This window comes from Schistocerca cancellata, chromosome 2 (genome assembly GCF_023864275.1).
Source record: "Schistocerca cancellata isolate TAMUIC-IGC-003103 chromosome 2, iqSchCanc2.1, whole genome shotgun sequence".
In the NCBI taxonomy this organism is placed as follows: Eukaryota; Metazoa; Arthropoda; class Insecta; order Orthoptera; family Acrididae; genus Schistocerca; species Schistocerca cancellata.
Genome location: NC_064627.1, coordinates 1,010,120,647 through 1,010,141,070, shown reverse-complemented (window position 1 = coordinate 1,010,141,070; position 20,424 = coordinate 1,010,120,647). Strand labels below are relative to the sequence as shown.

Genomic DNA, 20,424 nt, shown 5'->3' with positions numbered 1-20,424 from the left:
GCATGATGAGAGGTAGTCAAAACCCTAACAGAGAATGTGATTCAGCTGCTCCAGTCCTGTATGGTACCGAGTCACAAGGGGAGTGCTCCTTTGTGACCAGACAGTGGAATGTGGGAGGTGATAGGTGACTGGAGAGACAAGGCATGGGAGATCTGTTTCTGTACAGCATTTGGAGTATAATTTGTCTGTGAAGGACCCAGTGAGATCTTTGCTACTAGCCGTAGGTATTAGGGATACCTTTAGTATTGGCCATGAGTGGCTAGCCTGAATGGAAGGGACTTCTTGCTACTGAATGAGTGGCAGGTGTCAAAGTGGAGTTATTGCTGGTGGTTGGTATGGGTATGGAGCTACTGATGTGGCCATCTTGAAGGTGGAGGTCAACATCAAGGGAGATGGCTTGCTGGGTTGAGGAGGACCAGATGCTTGGAGGAATGAGGGTAGGATGACCTCACCCTCGACACATATCGAATATGTCATCAATGAGTCTGAACTAGATGAGGGGTTCGGGATTCTGGGCAATGAGGAAAAGATTCCTCTAGATGACCCACGAATGAGTTGGCATATGATGGTGCCATACGAATGTCATTGATATACCACAGACTTGTCTGTAGGAGATGCCTTAAAAGATGAAGTAATAGTGGGTGAGGATATTGGTCATGATGACCAGGAAGGAGGTTGTAGGGTTGGAATCACTAGGGCCTAGTAGCAAGCTCATGGGCATTAGGGATGTTAGTGCACAAGGAGGTGACATCAAATGAGAGTCAGTGCAAGAAATGGTTGGTGTCTTTGATGTAGGAGGGTAGGCTATGGGTAATAACTTGAAGGGGTTGGTCCATGACAGCAGAGATACACTTGGTGGGAGCACTGTAATGAGCCACAATGGGGAATCCTAGGTGGTTGGGTTTATTGATGTTAGGAAGCATGTAAAAGGTAGGAGTACAGGCAATGATAGGGGAGGGAGGGGGGAGGAGATACAGTGGGGGGGGAGGAGGAGATAGAGTGGGGGGAGATGGAGGGAGGGAGGGGGGCACAGATAGGGGTAGAGGGGGAGATGGATGGGAAGACGGAGGGGGAAGAGGGAGGAAAGGGTGAGGAGAGAGAGGTGGAGAGGGAGAGGGTGGGGGTGGCAGGTGGAGAAGGTGGAGAGTGGCAGGTGGAGAAGGTGGAGAGTGGCAGGTGGATGGAGGGAGTGGCTGGCAGTGGGGGGGAGAGGGGGCGGGACGGAGGTGGCGTGGGTGAGGGATGGAGGTGGCGCGGGGGAGGGACGGAGGGAGGTGGCGCGGGGGAGGGACGGAGGGAGGTGGCGCGGGGGAGGGACGGAGGGAGGTGGCGCGGGGGAGGGACGGAGGGAGGTGGTGAGGGGAGAGAGGGAGGGAGGTGGTGAGGGGGGAGAGGTGGTGAGGGGGGAGAGGTGGTGAGGGGGGAGAGGTGGTGAGGGGAGAGAGGTGGTGAGGGGAGAGAGGTGGTGAGGGGAGAGAGGTGGTGAGGGGAGAGAGGTGGTGAGGGGAGAGAGGTGGTGAGGGGAGAGAGGTGGTGAGGGGAGAGAGGTGGTGAGGGGAGAGAGGTGGTGAGGGGAGAGAGGTGGTGAGGGGAGAGAGGTGGTGAGGGGAGAGAGGTGGTGAGGGGAGAGAGGTGGTGAGGGGAGAGAGGTGGTGAGGGGAGAGAGGTGGTGAGGGGAGAGAGGGAGAGAGGTGGTGAGGGGAGAGAGGGAGAGAGGTGGTGAGGGGAGAGAGGGAGAGAGGTGGTGAGGGGAGAGAGGGAGAGAGGTGGTGAGGGGAGAGAGGGAGAGAGGTGGTGAGGGGAGAGAGGGAGAGAGGTGGTGAGGGGAGAGAGGGAGAGAGGTGGTGAGGGGAGAGAGGGAGAGAGGTGGTGAGGGGAGAGAGGGAGAGAGGTGGTGAGGGGAGAGAGGGAGAGAGGTGGTGAGGGGAGAGAGGGAGAGAGGTGGTGAGGGGAGAGAGGGAGAGAGGTGGTGAGGGGAGAGAGGGAGAGAGGTGGTGAGGGGAGAGAGGGAGAGAGGTGGTGAGGGGAGAGAGGGAGAGAGGTGGTGAGGGGAGAGAGGTGGTGAGGGGAGAGAGGTGGTGAGGGGAGAGAGGTGGTGAGGGGAGAGAGGTGGTGAGGGGGAGAGAGGTGGTGAGGGGAGAGAGGGAGAGAGGTGGTGAGGGGAGAGAGGGAGAGAGGTTGTGAGGGGAGAGAGGGAGGGAGGTGGTGAGGGGAGAGAGGGAGGGAGGTGGTGAGGGGAGAGAGGGAGGGAGGTGGTGAGGGGAGAGAGGGAGAGAGGTGGTGAGGGAGAGAGGTGGTGAGGGGAGAGAGGGAGAGAGGTGGTGAGAGGAGAGAGGTGGTGAGGGGAGAGAGGGAGAGAGGTGGTGAGAGGAGAGAGGTGGTGAGGGGAGAGAGAGAGAGGTGGTGAGAGGAGAGAGGGAGGGAGGTGGTGAGGGGAGAGAGAGAGAGAGAGAGAGAGAGGTAGTGAGGGGGAGGGAGGGGGAGAGGGGGGGGAGAGAGAGGGGGGGGAGGGGATATAGTGTCCCCGATAACCTGCTTAGGTGCTTAGGTGGTGGATGCAGGTTCTTTCGGCAGATGCTGAATGCTTTGTGGACTGATGGTCAAGCAAGATTTGTCATTAAAAATTCTCAATGTTAATAGGGGATGATATGAGAGCAAAGGGGTGGATCACGGTTCGATGGGAGGAGTGGATTGAGTCAGGCAGAGTTCAACATTGGTTTTTGGTTGAGTCTGGTTGGTAGGGTTGGTGGTGAGAAAATGTTTCGAATGTAGGTATCTGGAAAAAGGAGAGACGGGCTTTAACAAGTCTAGCATGATGGCATGGAAAGGCAAGACCTTCGGAAAGAACTGATAGTTCTGTGGGACTAAGGTTTTAGGAGGAAAGGGGCACGACTGTATTTCGTGTGTTTGGATTCAAAACTCTGTATGGTGGTGGGAGGGAATTTCTGAGGATGTGGTAAATGTAGCAGGTTTGTTGGTCGTAAGGGTCCAAGGCAGAAGCAAGAGGTAAACAGGTTGGACTATTTCTTGAGGTGGCATTGTGTGTACTGCTCTAGTTCCTTGGGGGGGGGGGGGGGGGGCGGCAAGAATTTCAGTGTGTGAGATGGGAGAGAGGAATTTGGAATTACAGAGTAGAAGAATTTTATGGATGGAGAAGAGGTACTGCAAGGAAGTTTGGGCCTGATTTACACGATTTTGCAAAATTAGGCTGATTAGGACTGTGCACTGGCAGAATCTGAACAGATGGAAGTCATTGTGAAATGAGAGGTTGCAGTCAGACATGGGTAATTTGATGTTAAGACCAGGGGGGGGGAGGGGGGGGGGGATTCACGAGCCATGCAGGAACAGTATGTGGGACTGGGTTTTGGATACGGACAAGGAAAATTTCCTGTACTGGTGCAGATGTAAGGAGAAAGGATCCTTGATGGAGGATAAAAAGCATGTAAAAACACAAACTATGTAAATATACGTGGGGGGAAAAATCACAGAAAAGACAGAACTGATGAAGTATGGGGAAAAAGGGTGGAACCTGGGGGAGAAGGACAATAGTGAAAGGCAAAAAATGAACCAAAATCGATGTGAAAACACAATGAGATCATAGACAAAAATAAATAATGAGATGAGAATGTGGGTTTCAGGGCAGTGAACACACATGTATGAAGGGGAGGGACAGCAGATGCGATTGTATTAGATGAGGTTAGGATGCGCATACTAGAATAACAGAAGAGAATGGGAGGGGAGTGGGGTTAGGGAAATGGGTGGTCGGTAGATTGAGGTTCAACAAGTTTGTGCGACACATGAATGTACAGCAAAAACAGGCGATAATTATCGAGAGTGAGGCAGGAAGATGAGCAATTTGAAGGTCTAAGATTAATTATGTCAGTGGCAGTAATGTCGGGCTTGAGATGCTGCACCAACAATCAGCGTAGTCATGTAGCTGTGTGTTGTTCACAGACAAGATGGCTGATACAGTGTGGATCACAAGTCAGAACAGGGCAGTTCAGGTAAAACACAGAAAAGAAGAGAAATAAAAGGGTGGATATTGAGTAAAGTAATGCAATAGAGAACACTAACCAAAGAAAACAGCACTGTGTTGCAGGATAGAAGAACACTTACGCAAAATATAAAGTTCAGGATTGAATAACTACAATATTATGAGTATAGATTGCTGCTCACCAAATACAGGAGAAGTTCAGTCGCAGACAGACACAACAGAAAGACTGCTAAACATGTGAGCTTTTGACCAAAATGCCTTCAACTTAAATAGAAAACACACACACACACACACACACACACACACACACACACAGTTGAATGCAGAACAGTGGTTGCTCTGCAACCTGCAGCTCTGCAATCCTAAATGCCTGTATACTAGGTATCACAATGAAGCTCTCTTCCTCCAGGAATTAGAGCAGCAAGCACATTACCTAAAACACTGTCCAATCTCTTCACTTCGAACTCCCGCCTTGGGCTACCAATATCCACCACTTCCACAACTTCAAAGACCTCCCTCAAATCCCCTCATAGCTGAAAAACCTTGCTTCACAGATCTACTACATTTATGACACCCTAAGAAACTGCCTCCCATCATCATACAGAATCCAGAACATAAAAGGACCCAAAAAACAGTCATGAACCTTTCCTCCAATAGCTTATTACCACAGAAATATCAGTCCCTTCCAAAGGCCTTACCTTCAATCATCATGCTAGCCTTGTTAGAAAGACCTACAGTGGAGAAAAAATCACAAAAAAGACAGAATTGATGAAGTAAGGGGAAAAAGGATGGAACCTGGGGGAGAAGGGTCAATAGTGAAAGGCAAAAAATGAACCAAAATCGATGTGAAAACACAATGAGATCATAGACAAAAATAAATAATAAGATGAGAATGTGGGTTTCAAGGCAGTGAACACACATGTATGAAGAGGAGGGACAGCAGATGCGATTGTATTAGATGAGGTTAGGATGCGCATACTAGAATAACAGAAGAGAATGGGAGGGGAGTGGCATAGTTTCTTACCACCAACCCTACCAATTAAACTCAACTCAAAGCCAATGTTGAACCCTGCATGACTTCACTCCTCCCCCCACTGCCCCTAATCATCCCCTATTGATATTCCAGAATTTTGTTAACGAGCAGCCCATTCTGGCCAGTTACAGTGCCCTCACTGAGGGAATCTCTGATCTCATGGACCAACACCTTCAGGCTATTACCCGTAACCTGTGCTCCTACATCAAAGACACCAAACACTTCATGCACCAAATCTCCACACCACCTGTTTCTTAGCATATGGCGGCCTGTTCATCACTATTGATGGCACCTGTCTCTACACTAACTCCCTAATGCCCATAGCCCTGTTGCTATGCCCAACTGATTCTAAACCTACACACTCCTTCCTGATCACCACGACCAATATGTCCGCACCCCACAATTACTTCATCTTCGAAGGCATCACCTACAAACAAATCTGTGATACAACAATGGCACTCGTATGGCACCGCCCTCTGTCAACCATTTCATGGGTCATCTAGATTAATCTACCTTCACCGAGAATCCTAAACCCTTCACCTGGTTCAGATTCGTTGATGGTCATCTTTGTGATCTCGATTGAGGGTGAAGATATCCTATCCACATTCCTACAGAATCTCAACACCTTTTCCCCCATTCACTTCACTTGGTCCTCTTCATCCAACAAGCCACCTCCCTTGATGTTTACCACCTTAAGATGGTTACATCAGTAACTCTGTACATATCAAACTTATCAACCACCAGAAATACCTCCACTTCAACAACTGCCATTCATTCTGTACCAAGAAGTACATTCCGTACAGGCTAGCCACCTCTACTACTGCATCTGCAGTGAAAAGCACTCCCTCTCCAAATATACAAAAGGCCCCACTGAGGCCTCCACAGGCCCAAAATTATCCTATAAACTTTGTACAGAAACAGATCTCCCATGCCTTCTCTCTTGAGTCACCTACCACTTCCCACATCCCACTGTCCAGGCACAAAGGAGCATTCCCCTCGTGACTCAGTACCACACAGGACTGCAGCAGCAGAATCACATTCTCTGTCAGGGTTTCGATTACCTCTCGTTGTGCCTTAAAATGAGGAGTATCGTACCAACTACTTGTCCTGCCCCTCCTGGTGGTATTCTGCCATCCACTGAATCTATGCAATATCCTTGCCCATTCCTATTCCACCCCTGCTCCCAACCCCTTGCCTCATGGCTAATATGCCTGTAATAGATCTAGATGCAAGATCTGTCCTGTACATTCTCCCACCACACCACCACACCACCACCACCACCACCACCTACTCCAGCCTGGTCACAAGGATCACCCATCTTATCAGAGGCAGGTTTAACTGTGAAAGCAGTTATGTGATCTACGAACTAATCTGCAATGACTGTGCTGAATTCTATGTGAAAATGAAAACCAGCAAGCTGTCTGTCCATATGAATGGAGAGCAACAAAATTTGGCCAAGAGACAGCTGGACCACCCAGTAGGTGAAAATGCTGCCCAGCACCACTTGCTTCATTTCAATGATTGCTTTACAGCCTGTACCACCTGGATCCTTCCTGTCACACCAGAGTTTCTGGATTACAATGGTGGGAACTTTCCTTGCAATATATCCTATATTCTTGTAACCTCCCTGGCATCAACCTTTGCCAGTCTCTCTCTTTCCCCCACCTATTCCATTCCCTGCTCCCACTCCAGCACTGCACACCCACTCACCCACCAGTCTCTCCCCTGTTTTTACCTTTCTCTCCTTTTCTGCTCTCCCCCCTCCTCCCCTCTACCCAATCCCCTCAAAGCTCCCCATTGCACTTAGCAGCATTATTCTGTTCCTACCATGCTCCTGCATGCTCCCACAACCAGTACTACACTCTCCCTCTCTCCTACCCAGCTATCCTTTCCCCTCCTCACCCCAACCTCATCCTCCCTGTATCACGCAGATAGCTTGTGTGTGTGTGTGTGTGTGTGTGTGTGTGTGTGTGTGTGTGTGTGTTAGAAGATGATGTTTTACAAAAGCTCATATGTACAGCAGACTCTGTACCTGTCTGCAATTTAACATCTCCTCTTAATGTTGAGAAGCAATCTATCATTTCCATAATAAAGTCTGCATTTTCAATTTTTGAGTAGTTATCCTCTTTTAGTATTAGGCAATTCAATTCCAGCTTTGAGACAAAGATGAGTGTGAGTTAATGAGGATTGGTGTCACTCAAGGTGGTGGTTATTAAATTCTTTGAACCTATTGTCTTACTGTAAATGTGACTGCTTTTCAATGTGGTCCTCTACTACATCATGACCATCTGGCAAAAATAAAACCCATGTAAAATCAAAATTGGTGGAAACCAGCAATAAGAGAGTACTGCCTTGGGTTTGCTGACGATTTGGCTCTCTTAGCCCTTGACATGTTAGAAGTTCATGCTCAGATCACAAGTCTCCAGAAAATTGCTTCAAAAAAATAGGATTACTAATATCCTCTGAGGAAACTGAAATCATGCCTATGAAACCTCTTTGCATAGATAAAATCTTCATAAACGACCAAGCAATTAACATAGTTCAACAATTTAAATATCTTGGAGAAATTATTTTGCACAACTTGAGCGAGAAAGCAACATGGATAAATAGAACCAACAAAATGAAATAGGCACTATTTCTAACCTGGTCAACATATAATAAATTACAAAACTAACTCTCCTAGAAGCAACTTGCACTTGTGAAACTCTGTTCCAAATGAAAAATGAAGAACAACGGATCAACTCCTCAAGACTGAACGAAGAATTATCAGAACATGCATCAATAAAAAATACCAGGTTGATGGAGTCTGGAGAATCCTCCGTAGTAAAACTGTCTATTGTGAGACTGACCCAATCACCAGCACAATGCAGAAGAAAAGAATCTCTTATTTCTTTCATGTCTTACGACTGCCTTACAACTGAATTTTAAAACAATTAGTGATGAGAAGGCTCAGAAAGAAGACAGGAGGACAGTGAGTCAAAGAAATTCAGCAAGATCTTGAAGCAGTCGGTCTCATAATTATTGATGCAGAGAACACTCTCCTTATGAATCATAAATTTCCAGCAGAAATGACGCACAGAAGATTGGTAGAGATTCAGACAAGTTAAGAAAATTGCGTTTGGAACGAATGAAAAAGTACTGGGCTGAGTGCAAGAAGCAAGTAGTCCAATCTTCAAAAAGAAAGTGAACATGGAATGACTCAAGCGGTCCAATGTGGCCAATCAAGATGATGATGATAATAATAATAATAATAATAATAATAATAATAATAATAATATAAATGTGTGCTTTCTCTTTTCTTTTTTTTATCAGACTGAGCCACAGCAATGCATGGCCGGGAATAGCTAGCTGTAGCATTTGAAAATGATGATCTGTCAGCTGAATTAAAAAAACAAATGATGCAATAATCTATTTATACTGGCTGTGCAACCGTGTCAAGAATATGTTTTTCGTTACAAGAGGTAATTTTTAAAAATAATCATCATACAAATATTTAAAACCCAAGTTCTTGCTGCACTACACACAAAATAACACAGATGAAGATTTCAATGAAATAAGGCATTGTAAATAAAATTAAATTCAAGCAAAATGAGGAACAGAAATAATGAAAATTATGATGTGGATGAAAATATAAAATGATAATATGGAATTGTTATTATCATCTTGATTGGCCACATTAAAATAATTAAATTAAATGCACAAAGATTTCAGAGAAACAATAATGACAAGGACAAAAATTATAGCAAATAGAAAAGGTAATATGATGACTAAGATCACATGACAGATTAGAAATTAAAAAAAAAAACATTACATATAAAACAATGAAGTAAATAAAAATAAAACATTTTGATAAAGATTTAAAAATAAAAAAAGTCTGAAGCATGTGACGGAGTTCAAACCCACAACCTTTTGTACATAAGCCACACATCTTAACCACTAAGTTACGGCATCACTCTGCACAATGTGGTTATTTTTAAGGCTCTAGTCTGTACAAACCTTCACATTAATTTCTTTTTCATCAATTTTTCATAAACAAAGAGCCCAATGGCAGCAAGATGTGTGAAGTCTTTCCTTCTCATCCCACACAGTAAGTCTCCCCTGACCTGCGGTTCTGAGCAACTATCCCAAAATCTACCCCTTTTCCTAGACCTCTCTAGTCCTTTTCCTTCACCCTTCTTCCTTGCCCTTAGACCCTGCTGTCTGAAGGAGGAGCCACTGGCTCTGAAAGCTTGACAATCACACCAGTCTTTTATGTGTGTTTTCTGCCACCACTTCATGAGTAGATTTTTTTATCCATCAAATTAAATAATTTTAACATTATTTTTCACAGTAATATTATAAGAATCTTGTGATATTTTAACATCTCTAGAACCTGCCTGTCTGAGCTTCTCATTAAGCTTAATTTCAATCAATTTTGGATGACTAAACACTGATATTAGCCTAAACAAGAAGTACTCCCATAAGTTTCAGTGCCCCCCCCCTCCCCCACCCCAAAGAGTTTGCTATCATCCCAGCCAGTTTACTTTTCCATTTCCTATTGAGACGCAGGCCATGTTTTGTGGACTCCCACCTACCAATACCATCAACAGGAACCAAACCCATGCCTGACAAAGTAGCTGCCCGAAGCAGCTGATCTAGCTCCATATTAATCCCCGACAGAGCTGTTCAATTGGGGCCGATCATACTACATGAAAGCAGGAACCAAGCCAACATTTGTATGGTTCATTGTAGATGCTATTTTTATCATGTCATACTCAATATTGTAGCCCTGATTCCTATCAATACTGATTCCTGCTCCACCCACTACCACAACATGACCCTGCTTTGTAAATCCCTTGCACAATGATCCTACATCCTCTTATCACTTGGCTTGAAAATACTTGTGACCTGGTACCTGTCACCTAATTTTTACTGCAAGATCTGGACCACATCTCTTCCATGGCTACTACCTAACAACAGAAATTTCCTCCTACTTTCTACTTTTTTTGAAACGGTTTCCTAGTGAAAGTCTGTTGAGTGCTGACTACACTTCCATCTACTTGAGGCCTCTTCCTTAGTTGCCTGCAGTAGAAAGGCAAACCTATTGTTTGTGCCAATGATGGAACTGTCAGACACTGTTCTCTTTCTGTGGCCCCTGTTCCTTGCTACCACTTCTCACCTGTCTTCACCCTTCTCCCCCCCTGACAGAGACATCATGTACACTATGCAAGCATTCAGAAATCAACTTAGAATGTGTTCAAAAACCGACAGGGATGCGTTTCAAAGTCATATGAATAATTGACAGACTAACGTGCACTGGATGCTAGTCGCTTTGTGAAACAAGGTTCCCCCCCCCCCCCTCAAGAATATGAATTGCCCTCTCCCCCTTGCTCTAGCATCCCCAACAATCATGAGAACAGAACAAGATGCCTATTCACATGTTAAGCATATTTTGGATGAATGTAATTTACTACTCACTGACCATTACGTTGAAACAAATAAAAGAAGAACCTTTATGAAAGGGAATGTTGGGTGGCAAAATTACAAGCATATAAACTATAAATAATGGATGTAAAACATCTCTTACCTCAAAGCTCTTTCAAGATCATCATTCCTTTGTTCCAGTTCTCTTGTCCTCTTCATCAGCTCTTGCTTGTGTGCTTCCAATTTTGAGAGTTGTGTATCCTTGGAATCACACTGCCTCTGTAACTGATCTATTCGATCCTGTGGCAGAAGTTGAGTACTGATAGACATAATATTAAAACTGGAAGAACATAAAATTACACCTTCACGTGTATCACAATCAAAACTAGAAACATACTGTATGCCAGTTGACATAGAAAATCATAGTAAGACACAAAACAATGTACTCAATTTTTGAACAAGTATTTACTTGGAAGCAACAGACAAAAGCTTGTTTCATCTTGGAGAGGGAGATTAAACAATGGGCATAAAAGAATTAGATGTCATTAAATGGAACATTTTCCACGTGCAAATGAGTCATAATGTGAAAAATCAAATGTAGTTTCTTGATCTTCGGCCTGAAGACTAGTTTGGCACAGCTTCGTTGCTCTATCCTGTGCAACCCACATCCATTTGAACCTGCTTACTGTATTAATTTCTTTATCATCCTCTACAACTTTAATTCCCCACACTTGCCTCCAACCTGCTTACTGTATTACTGATGATTCCTTGCTGTCTCAGAATGTGTCCTGTCCACTAATCTCTTCTTTTAGTTAAGTTATGCCACAAATTTCTTTTCTCCCCAGTTTCATTCCATACTATCTCATTGGTTCCATGACCTACCACTCTAATCTTCAGCATCTTTCTGTAACAGTAGTTTTCAAAAATTTCTATTCTCTTCTTGTCCCAACTTTTTACCATCCAAATCTCACTTCCATACAAGGCAACATTCCAGGCAAATACCTTCAGAAATTACTTTCTCTTCTTGAGAAACACTTTTCTTGACACTGCTAGTCTATATTTTATGTCCTCTCTACTTTGGTCATCACTAGTTATTTTACAGCGCAAACGGCAAAACTCATTCACTACTTTTAGTCTCACTTTTCCTAATCTAAATCCCTCAGCACCTCTTGATTTAATTTGACTTCCATTATCCTTGTTTTGGTTTTGTTGATGTTCATCTTATATCCTCCTTTGACGACCGTGTCTACTCCATTCAACTGCTATTTCAAGTCGCTGGCTGTCTCTGGCAAAATTACAATGTCAACAGGAAATTTCAAATATTTTATTTCTTCTTCTTGAATTTTAATTGCTTCTCCAATTTTTCTTTATCGCTTTCTCAATGTACAGATTAAACAACACAGCACTGAAAAGTATAAATAATTTGAAAAGGATTAGTGAATACTGTGGCATGTTATGGCATTAGCTGCATCTAAACATTCTTCAGAAATGAAGTTCATTCATATGTGGCCCCTCATCCAATAGAACAGAGCAGAATATACTTGAGACACAACACAAAGAGGGTATGATGGGTGGATGCAAGAGATAGGTCTGCTACTTGTCTTTCTCTCTCATGGATGTGATTGCTGGTGCAAGAGTTGCAAAGCAGAATAAGTGAAAGTTGTATTTGTGTAATGTTAGCCATCACAAGCTGAAGACATGCTTTGTTGATGCTTTGTGATTTTTCAAATTTTTGATGGTGGTACACTAATGCTGTTGTGTTCATCTTTGGCAAGCAAGTGTAGGAGGTGTCGCAATATCAGCTTAGTAAAAAATCCATGCAGTTCAGTTCATAGATTTAGTTACATATATATGCCAACTTCCAAATTTTCCTTTATGAGAGGCCACTTGTGGTAGCTAGGTTTGATTCAAAATAATAAATTCTAATATTTTTCCTTTCTGTGTCTTTTATCAATTGTGTGAACACTCACTTGCATCTTGATATCCTGTGTATTTTTGAACATTTGCTATTTCTGTGAAAAACTCTTACCATATCATCGATCACAAAATTAATTCGTGCTTTTTAGGAACTTTTAGCCAACATCCTTGTACAAAACCTATCATTCCCGAATTTCATTGTATACTTTCATAAAATAAAAGGTACATTGTCGAGAACTTTCAGAAACGAATAAGGATACGTGTCTACTGCTGGCATAATATGTATCATTTTGGTTGTTAATCGCTTCACTTCTAGAATATAAAAGCCATAAATTACTCGAGAATCAGAAAACTTGGTTTTGAGTTACTTGTATACTGTTCTGCAAAATACTGAGTCAGTGACAGTGCAGCTTCACCATATATGCTGGTCTCGGGTATGTGATGAGTTAGTTGCTATTCATAAAGAGCTGGAAACTGCCTTGACTGCTGACAACCATCAAGCAATAGGAAGATGCTGTGAATGGGTGTGTTGGGAGGGTTACTGATCCTGTAGATACTGTTCTCTCTACGGAAAGTACAGGATTTATCAGTAGTCTTTCACTTGACTGAGAGTGGCATGTCAATTGTAAGTGTAGGTGCCCTGAACAGGTGAAACAGGCTCAAGGGATAAACAGGATGTTAAACCCAGACTCCTCCCCAACAAGTTTGAGGGGTTGTCTTACACTGAAACAGTGGGATTCACTTCTCCTATTGAAAAACATGATGGTCCTGTGTATCAAGGGAGGCAAATATAAATGGGTAGGAATTAATTAACCATTGGCAGTTGAAATGAGTGGTGAATATTGGTACTCCTTAGGGAAATGTCAGCAAAGAATGGGAAGGAACACCATGTGCATCTGTGTTTATGCCAGGGGACATCATTCATCATGTTGAACAGGCTATTCAGGAAGACACTGACCCAACAGGGTGCAACAACCTGCAGACTGTGGTGTACATTAGGACAAATGATGACTGTCATCTGGGCTCCGATGTCATACTTTGCTCATTCCAGCTACTGGCAGAGAAGGCTGAGAATACCAGCTTTGCTCATGGCATTTCAATGAAGCTCATAATATGCATCATTATTCCCAGAACTCATTGTGGTCACCTGGTTCTGAGTCAAGTGGAAGGTTTGAACCAGAGAGTGCGAAGATTCTGCGATTTCCTAGACTTGCACCACAGGGTTAAGACCTGTCCACATAACGACAGCTGTAAGAAGCATTGCAGTATCAGTGTAAGATCCAAAGAAATGCCAGCTCCCTCCCCAAACAAACAAACAAACAAACAAACAAACACATAAACACACACACACACACACACACACACACACACACACACACACACACACACAGTTGAGAGTACTAAAATTCCAGTGATTAATTGCTGAAGTATTCACAAAAAAGTGTCAAGAGTTTGAAGTCGTCCTAAAAAGCACTGAAGCTCACCTAATACTAAGTATAGAAAGTGGATTAAAAGATGAAATTGATGGCAATGAGATTTTCGAGAAAATTCAAGGCGTTTATCGAAAGGATTGGCTAATGGGGAGTGGAGGTGGTGTATTTTCTGTAGTAGACAAGAAATTCCAATTCACAGAAATAGAATTTAAGACTGCGTACATGATTGTTTAGGCAAAACTCAGCATCAGGGGTGAGCACAAAATTGTAGTTGATTCTCTATCAGTCACCAGTCTCAATCCCTGATGTAAGCAAAAACTTCCAAGAAAATCTCAGCTCATCAGTACTTAAGTTTCCCAATCACTCAAGTGGGATAATTACCATTTTGTTAGTAGTGTCACAAAGCATCCTGCAAAACATTACTAAATGCCTTCTCTGACAACTAAGTACAACCGATAGTCCGGAACATGACTAAGGACGGATATAATGGCAACAAACAGACCCGACCTCTTTGAGGATGTCTACATTGCAACTGATATCAGTGAGTATGACACAGTTGTGGCAAGAATGATTAATACAGTAAGAAGGGTACCTAAAACACGTAACGGGAACTTGGTAAAGAAGCAGTAGTAACCTATCACATTTAGTGCTGGAGATGAACATGTAGAATAATTGTGGCTCAAGAACAGTTGACCAAGCTCTTCATTGGTATGTACTGAGAAGAACCAGTTCATGACGGAAGCGACCTTCCACGGTAGTCACTGTAAATAAACTTCTAAAGAAGCAGAGACTACTGCATAATATGTGCAAAACAAAGCATGGAGCTATAACTAGGCAAACTGATGGAATCTCTGTCAGATTCTGTACTGAATTTGCGGCTGAGTTAGCCCCTCTCCTAACTATAATCTATCATAGACTCCTCGAACAAAAAACCATGCCCAATTCTTCAAAAAAGTCACAGGTCACACCCTTACAAGAAGGGTAGTGATCCACAAAACTACCGTCCAGTAGCCAGGACCTCAATTTATTGTAGAATCTTAGAACATATTCTGAGCTCAAACATAATGAGGTAGCTTGAATAGAATGACTTCCTCAATGTCAACTAGCACGGATTTTGAAAACATCGACCATTGGAAACCCAACTCGCCCTTTTTTCACATAACATAGTGAAAGTTTTGGATCAAGGCAATTAGATAGACGCTGTGCTTCTCGATTTCCGAAAGGCATTTGACTTAGTATTACACCTACGCTTATTGTCGAATGTATGATCATATGGAGTATCAAGTGAAATTTGTGACTAGATTGAGGACTTTTTGGTAGGGAGGACGCAACACGTTATCTTGGATGGAAAGTCATCATCAGATGTATGAGTAATTCTGGGAGTGCCCCAGGAAAATCTGTTGGGACCTTTACTGTTCATGTTGTATATTAAAGACCTTGCTGACAATACCAATAGCAAAATCACGCTTTTTGCAGATGCAGTTATCTATAATGAAGTAATATCTGAAAGAAGCTGCATAGATATTCAGTTTATTGGTAGAATACTAGGAAAGAGCAATCAATCTACAAAGAAGACTGCTTACAAAACACTCATGTGACCAGTTCTAGAATATTACTCAAGTGTGTGGGACATGTACCAGATGGGACTAACAGGGGATATTTTACATGTACAGAGATGGACAACTTAAAATAAAGTGATACAAGTTCCGCCCTTCCCATAGATAAGTGGCCAATTCACAGTGGTAATAAGAGAGCCATGGAAGTGATTCAATGAATGTGTCTTCTTTTTCAAAAGCACATAGTTCTAATTAGAAAAAGAGATTCGAATTTAATCAAAGTGCACTCTTCTTTCACAACTTCCTCTATTCTGTTAGCTCTAAATGCAAAACCATAAGTATCAAGCTGATTATCTCACTTTAGGATTTAGCAGAATTCTTTCCAATAACAAGGAATGATCAATTTTGTTTGGAGATTTTAGCTAACGATAGCTTGAAGTCTATGAAACTAAAGACACACCTGCAGGCAAAATGTCCAGACTATGTAAGTAAACCCATCAAATTTTTTAAGTGTCATAGGGAACAACTAAAAGATATTTCAGATTCATCAAAGAAGAAAATCTTAATAGCATCCATAAAGGTATTCTACATAGTTGCAAAATTCAAATCCCTACACATTATTGGTGAAAAATTAGATCCTCCTGCAGCCGGCAAAATGCGCAAAATCAAGCAAAGAGAAAGGTTTGGGAAGTTTGAAGTCAATACCACTGACATGAAAAATAAATTGATACTGTGTCTCTCTGACAGCCCAAAATTTGCTCTGCAACTCGATGACAGAACTGATATCGGAAATCTTTCCAGCTTCTTGTGAATGAATTCCTTCTTTGTTGACAACAATGTCACGGACAATTTGTGTTGGTGTATGTACCGATCAGGTGGCACCATTTACTGGAACTAAAAAGGAGTTCATGACCAGAGTGTTTGCTGTTTCTCCTTCTGTGAATTCACACACTGCATAGTACACAGGGAGACATTGGCTTCTAAAATAGTTCAACTGGAAGTCAACAAAGTGTTAAAACGATCCTGTCAGTGCTATAAATTTGGTGAAAGTGTGAGCTTTACACATTAGGTTATTTTCCATTCTTTGCCAGGAGATAGGTTCCACTTGTGATTCACTTCTACTACACTTGGAGATATGTTGGTTGTCTCGTGGTGAAGTTCATTGCATTGTGGAGTTGAAGGTTGAACTTCGTCTTTTCCAACTGAACAGCAACCCATTACAAGCAGCTCAGTTTCTGGATGAAAAGTTGCTTTTAATGTTGTGCTACATGGCTATCTTTTTTGGAGAAATTGACTAATCTTAACATATCACTTAAAGGCCGAAATAGTAATATCATTATTCTAAGCAAGAAATTGCTTGTGTTTAACAGAAAACTTAGAGAGATGAAGAAGGATAACTGTGAAATGTTTTCTTGTCTGAATGGTGTCATGGAGGAAAATGAGTTGGATGATAATAAACGTAATAGAATTGGGGTAGTACATCTCAAAAATCTTCATCAACAATTTGGGAATAAATTTCCAGAACTTTCACCTGAGTATGACTGGATCCACAATCCATTTAATATGATCATAACAGACGACTTTTCAACATTACAGCAGGAGGAGCTAATATAACTCTTAACTCACAAGTGATGGAACACTTTGAAATAAATTTAAATCTCAGTCTCCTGCAAATTTTTGGGCACAGACAAAATAAAAATCCCAATTTAGCAAGGAGAGCAACAACGTGTTATTACCCTTCACAAAACTTACTGGCAATTAATCAGGATGAAACATCAGTCTCAAATGCAGCTGGAAAGGGACCTGTGAGTTGCTGTTTTACAAATCCAACCAAGACTGGATCCACTTTCCTCTTATAAAGAAGCACACACAGCACACTAAATGTGCGAATGTAAAAACTTCTGAATTTTGAACCGTTTATATTTTCACTCTTGTTCACTTCCCTTTTTGGATGATCAGTTTGAATATAACAGTACTAAAACCAGCATTTAAATGTTGAATATTGTTCTATTGATATTTACACGTCATGATTTTTCACACACCACAACTTTCAAATGAATTAAAAACATTACAGACAGAAAGCGTTAAATTTTAACTAACGAATCTATGAATCAATTTGTAAAACAATATATAGTAAGTACTTAGATTTGCTCAATTCCATAGTTATTTGTAAAAAAGTTATATTTGTCATCTTGCATCACATTATACACAATACTCTCAAGTGCTCAAATGAAACACACTTGTCACTACTACTACTACTACTACTAATACTACTGTTGTTGTTATTGTTTTAACTGATATTTTCAATAATTACACAGAAGTAAATAGATATTGTGAACTGTTTTCATGCCAAGAATACGAAGTGCTGAGGAAGGTAAGCCGAAAGGGGGGGTGGGGGGTGTAAGGGTGTAAATAATTAATGTTTCAGAAGAGCGCACAATGGAAAAAAGTTCGAGAACCACTGGCCTAAGCAACATGCTATTATGAATTTCCACTTCTATGAGAATGAGGCAGTGAAAAACATTCACAAAAGCCTGAAGAAGATGTATGGGAATGGTCATAGTGCATCAGACATGAGGCAACAACGTCTCTGGTGAAATTGGGCACACCAATAATTGGGACCTCCTGCGCAGTGACAGACTAAGTGCAATACACACCTCTGGCAATGTTCAGTTTGCTCACAATCTGTTTTTGGCTGACAAATGCTTAACAGTGAATGATGTGTCAATCAGAGTCGGAGTAGGAGAAGCGAGTTTGTACAGAATATTGAGACAATAGAAGCTGAAATAAGTTTGCGCTAGGTAGATTTGAGAATGTTGACGGATGCCCACAAAGAATCATGGGTGAACTAGATTGAAACACCCAACCTATAGGCCTGGTCTGAGACAGCGTGATTACCAGCTCTTTGGTAAACTGAAGGAATCTCTTTGTAGAATGGGAATTGAAAATTGTTATTGCTATGACGGATAAAAACTAAAATGTGGTCGACAGCCGGCGCATCATTTGCTACAACAACTGATAACTCAGATGGCAAACACAAATGAGACTGTAAGTGATTAAAAAAGGGCTTTCTGCTAGCAAATGGTGGACCGTCAAAGGTTGAGGGCAATGTGCAGAAAGTAGTGTGAGCGCATTACTTAATAAATGGCGATGGCTAAAAAGACAGTGCCTGATATGCAACCTAAAATGATCTCCTCACAGTGAGAGGGTCGAGAAGAGATCATCCAAGCCACTGGGAAAGGCTTAATAACCCAGAGCTTGTTCCCATGAAGGGAGGACCAGTGGTGATGCCAAAGTGACACCACCTGCTGACAGACAGCAACACAGAAATCATCGGAGGAAATGTAAGAAGTAGTGGGCTGAGGTACGAGGACTGCAGCCTAGGCAGCAGCATCAGTCGCCTCGTTTCCTGTCAGACCAATGTGTCCAAGAACCCACATAAACATCACAGTGCCTCCAACAAGTGTGAGCAAATGACAGCTTTCCTGAAAACGTTGCACCAAGGGATGAACTGTGTAAGCAAACAGAGGCTTTGAAGGGCACACAGGGTCGGAACAGATGAAGCAATTGAAAGCCTGTGTCACCGGGTGTAATGTGTGGCCTGACAGAGGGTGAAGAGCTCTGCTGTAAATACTTAGCAGTGTTCCTGAAGCCAATACTGAAAAGCATCAATGCCAAAGACAAAGGCACAGTCATGATTAGTCCGAGAGCTATCAGTAAACACAAAGGTACTATCACGAAGTTCCATGCGAAGGTTGTGAAACTGAAGGCGACAGACGAAGGCTGGAGTAGTGTCCTTAGGAAGCAAATGAAGGCCATGGTGAACATGGGCCGCTGCACGAAGCCAAGGTAGTGAGGTGTTCACACCTATCGGGAAAGTGGCAGGTAGCGTGAAGTTAAGCTCCCAAAGCAAGAGTCGAAAGCGAACTCCAGGAGGTAACAGAGAAGAGGTATGCGCCCTATACTGGCAATTAAAGTTGTTGAAGGAGGAGGCATATGATTGGTGGTCGCACTTGGCAGACAAATGACATGCCTATGTGCTGAGGAGAAAGTCACAGCGGTAGGACAGCAGTAGTTCATCAGCTTCTGCATACAGACTTTCAACCGGGCTAGTGTAAATGGCGCCAGTGGCCAAACGGATACCACAAAAGTGGATGGTGTTGAGACAGCGCAAGATGGACGGACATGCAGATGCATAAACGAAACACCCATAGTCTAGTTTCGAACGGACAAGGGACCAGTACAAACGGAGGAGGTTGATTCAATCTGCTCCCCTGGAATTACCACTAAAGACACGTAGGACACTGAGGGACCGCGTACAGCGGGCTGCCAGGTAAGACTCATGAGAGCAGCAAGAAGTTTCCTAACAAACATGACTGACAGGAATTTCATAGTTTCAACGATTTGAAGAGCAACAGGTCCAAGATACAAAGGTGGTGGAAGAAACCAATTGTGCTGCCAGAAATTCATAGAACGGGTTTTGTCATGGAAAAATGAATGACATTGCTGACACTCCATGAGTAAAGATGATCAAGACATCGCTGAAGATGCCGCTCAATGAGACAAGTCCATGGACAACTGCAATAGATGACAAATTGTCAATGAAAAGGGAGCCAGAGATGCCTTGTGGGAGACAGTCCATTATAGGGTTAATGGTAATAACAAAGATGATGAAGCTCAGAGTGGCACCTGAGGCACATCGTTTTCCCGGATAAAGGTGTCGGGCAAGGCAGAAACCACACGTACCTTGAAAGCTCGATCTTTTAAAAATTCCTGAAGGAAACTGGGCATACGGTCACAGAAGCCCCACATGTAGAGTGTATGAATGATACCAGTCATCCAGCATGTGTCATATGCTTTCTCCAAATCAAAAACCACAGCCACAGTCTGGAATTTTCACAGAAGACCATTCATGACATGGGTGGACAAAGTGACAAGATGGTCAACTGCAGTGGCTAGTTAATTGCGATACTTGTGTCACGATACCACCTGGGCATGAATCATACATTCTATCACCTTACACACACAGCTGATGAGAGAAATAGGTCAGTAGCTAGAAGGAAGATGTTTGTCCTTACCGAGCTTAGG

At 42.7% G+C, this 20,424-nt stretch overlaps 1 protein-coding gene across 4 annotated transcripts in view; it reads right to left on the bottom strand.

Moving 5' to 3' along the window:
- The window catches only part of LOC126162980 (nuclear distribution protein nudE-like 1-A), a 174,423-nt gene that overhangs the window by 80,470 nt on the left and 73,529 nt on the right, over nucleotides 1–20,424 (bottom strand). For all 4 annotated transcript variants that reach the window (XM_049919832.1, XM_049919833.1, XM_049919834.1 and 1 more), the window contains exon 4: nucleotides 10,594–10,730. In XM_049919832.1, coding sequence (XP_049775789.1) covers nucleotides 10,594–10,730 — 137 coding nt within the window. The remainder of the gene's footprint in view (nucleotides 1–10,593; nucleotides 10,731–20,424) is intronic.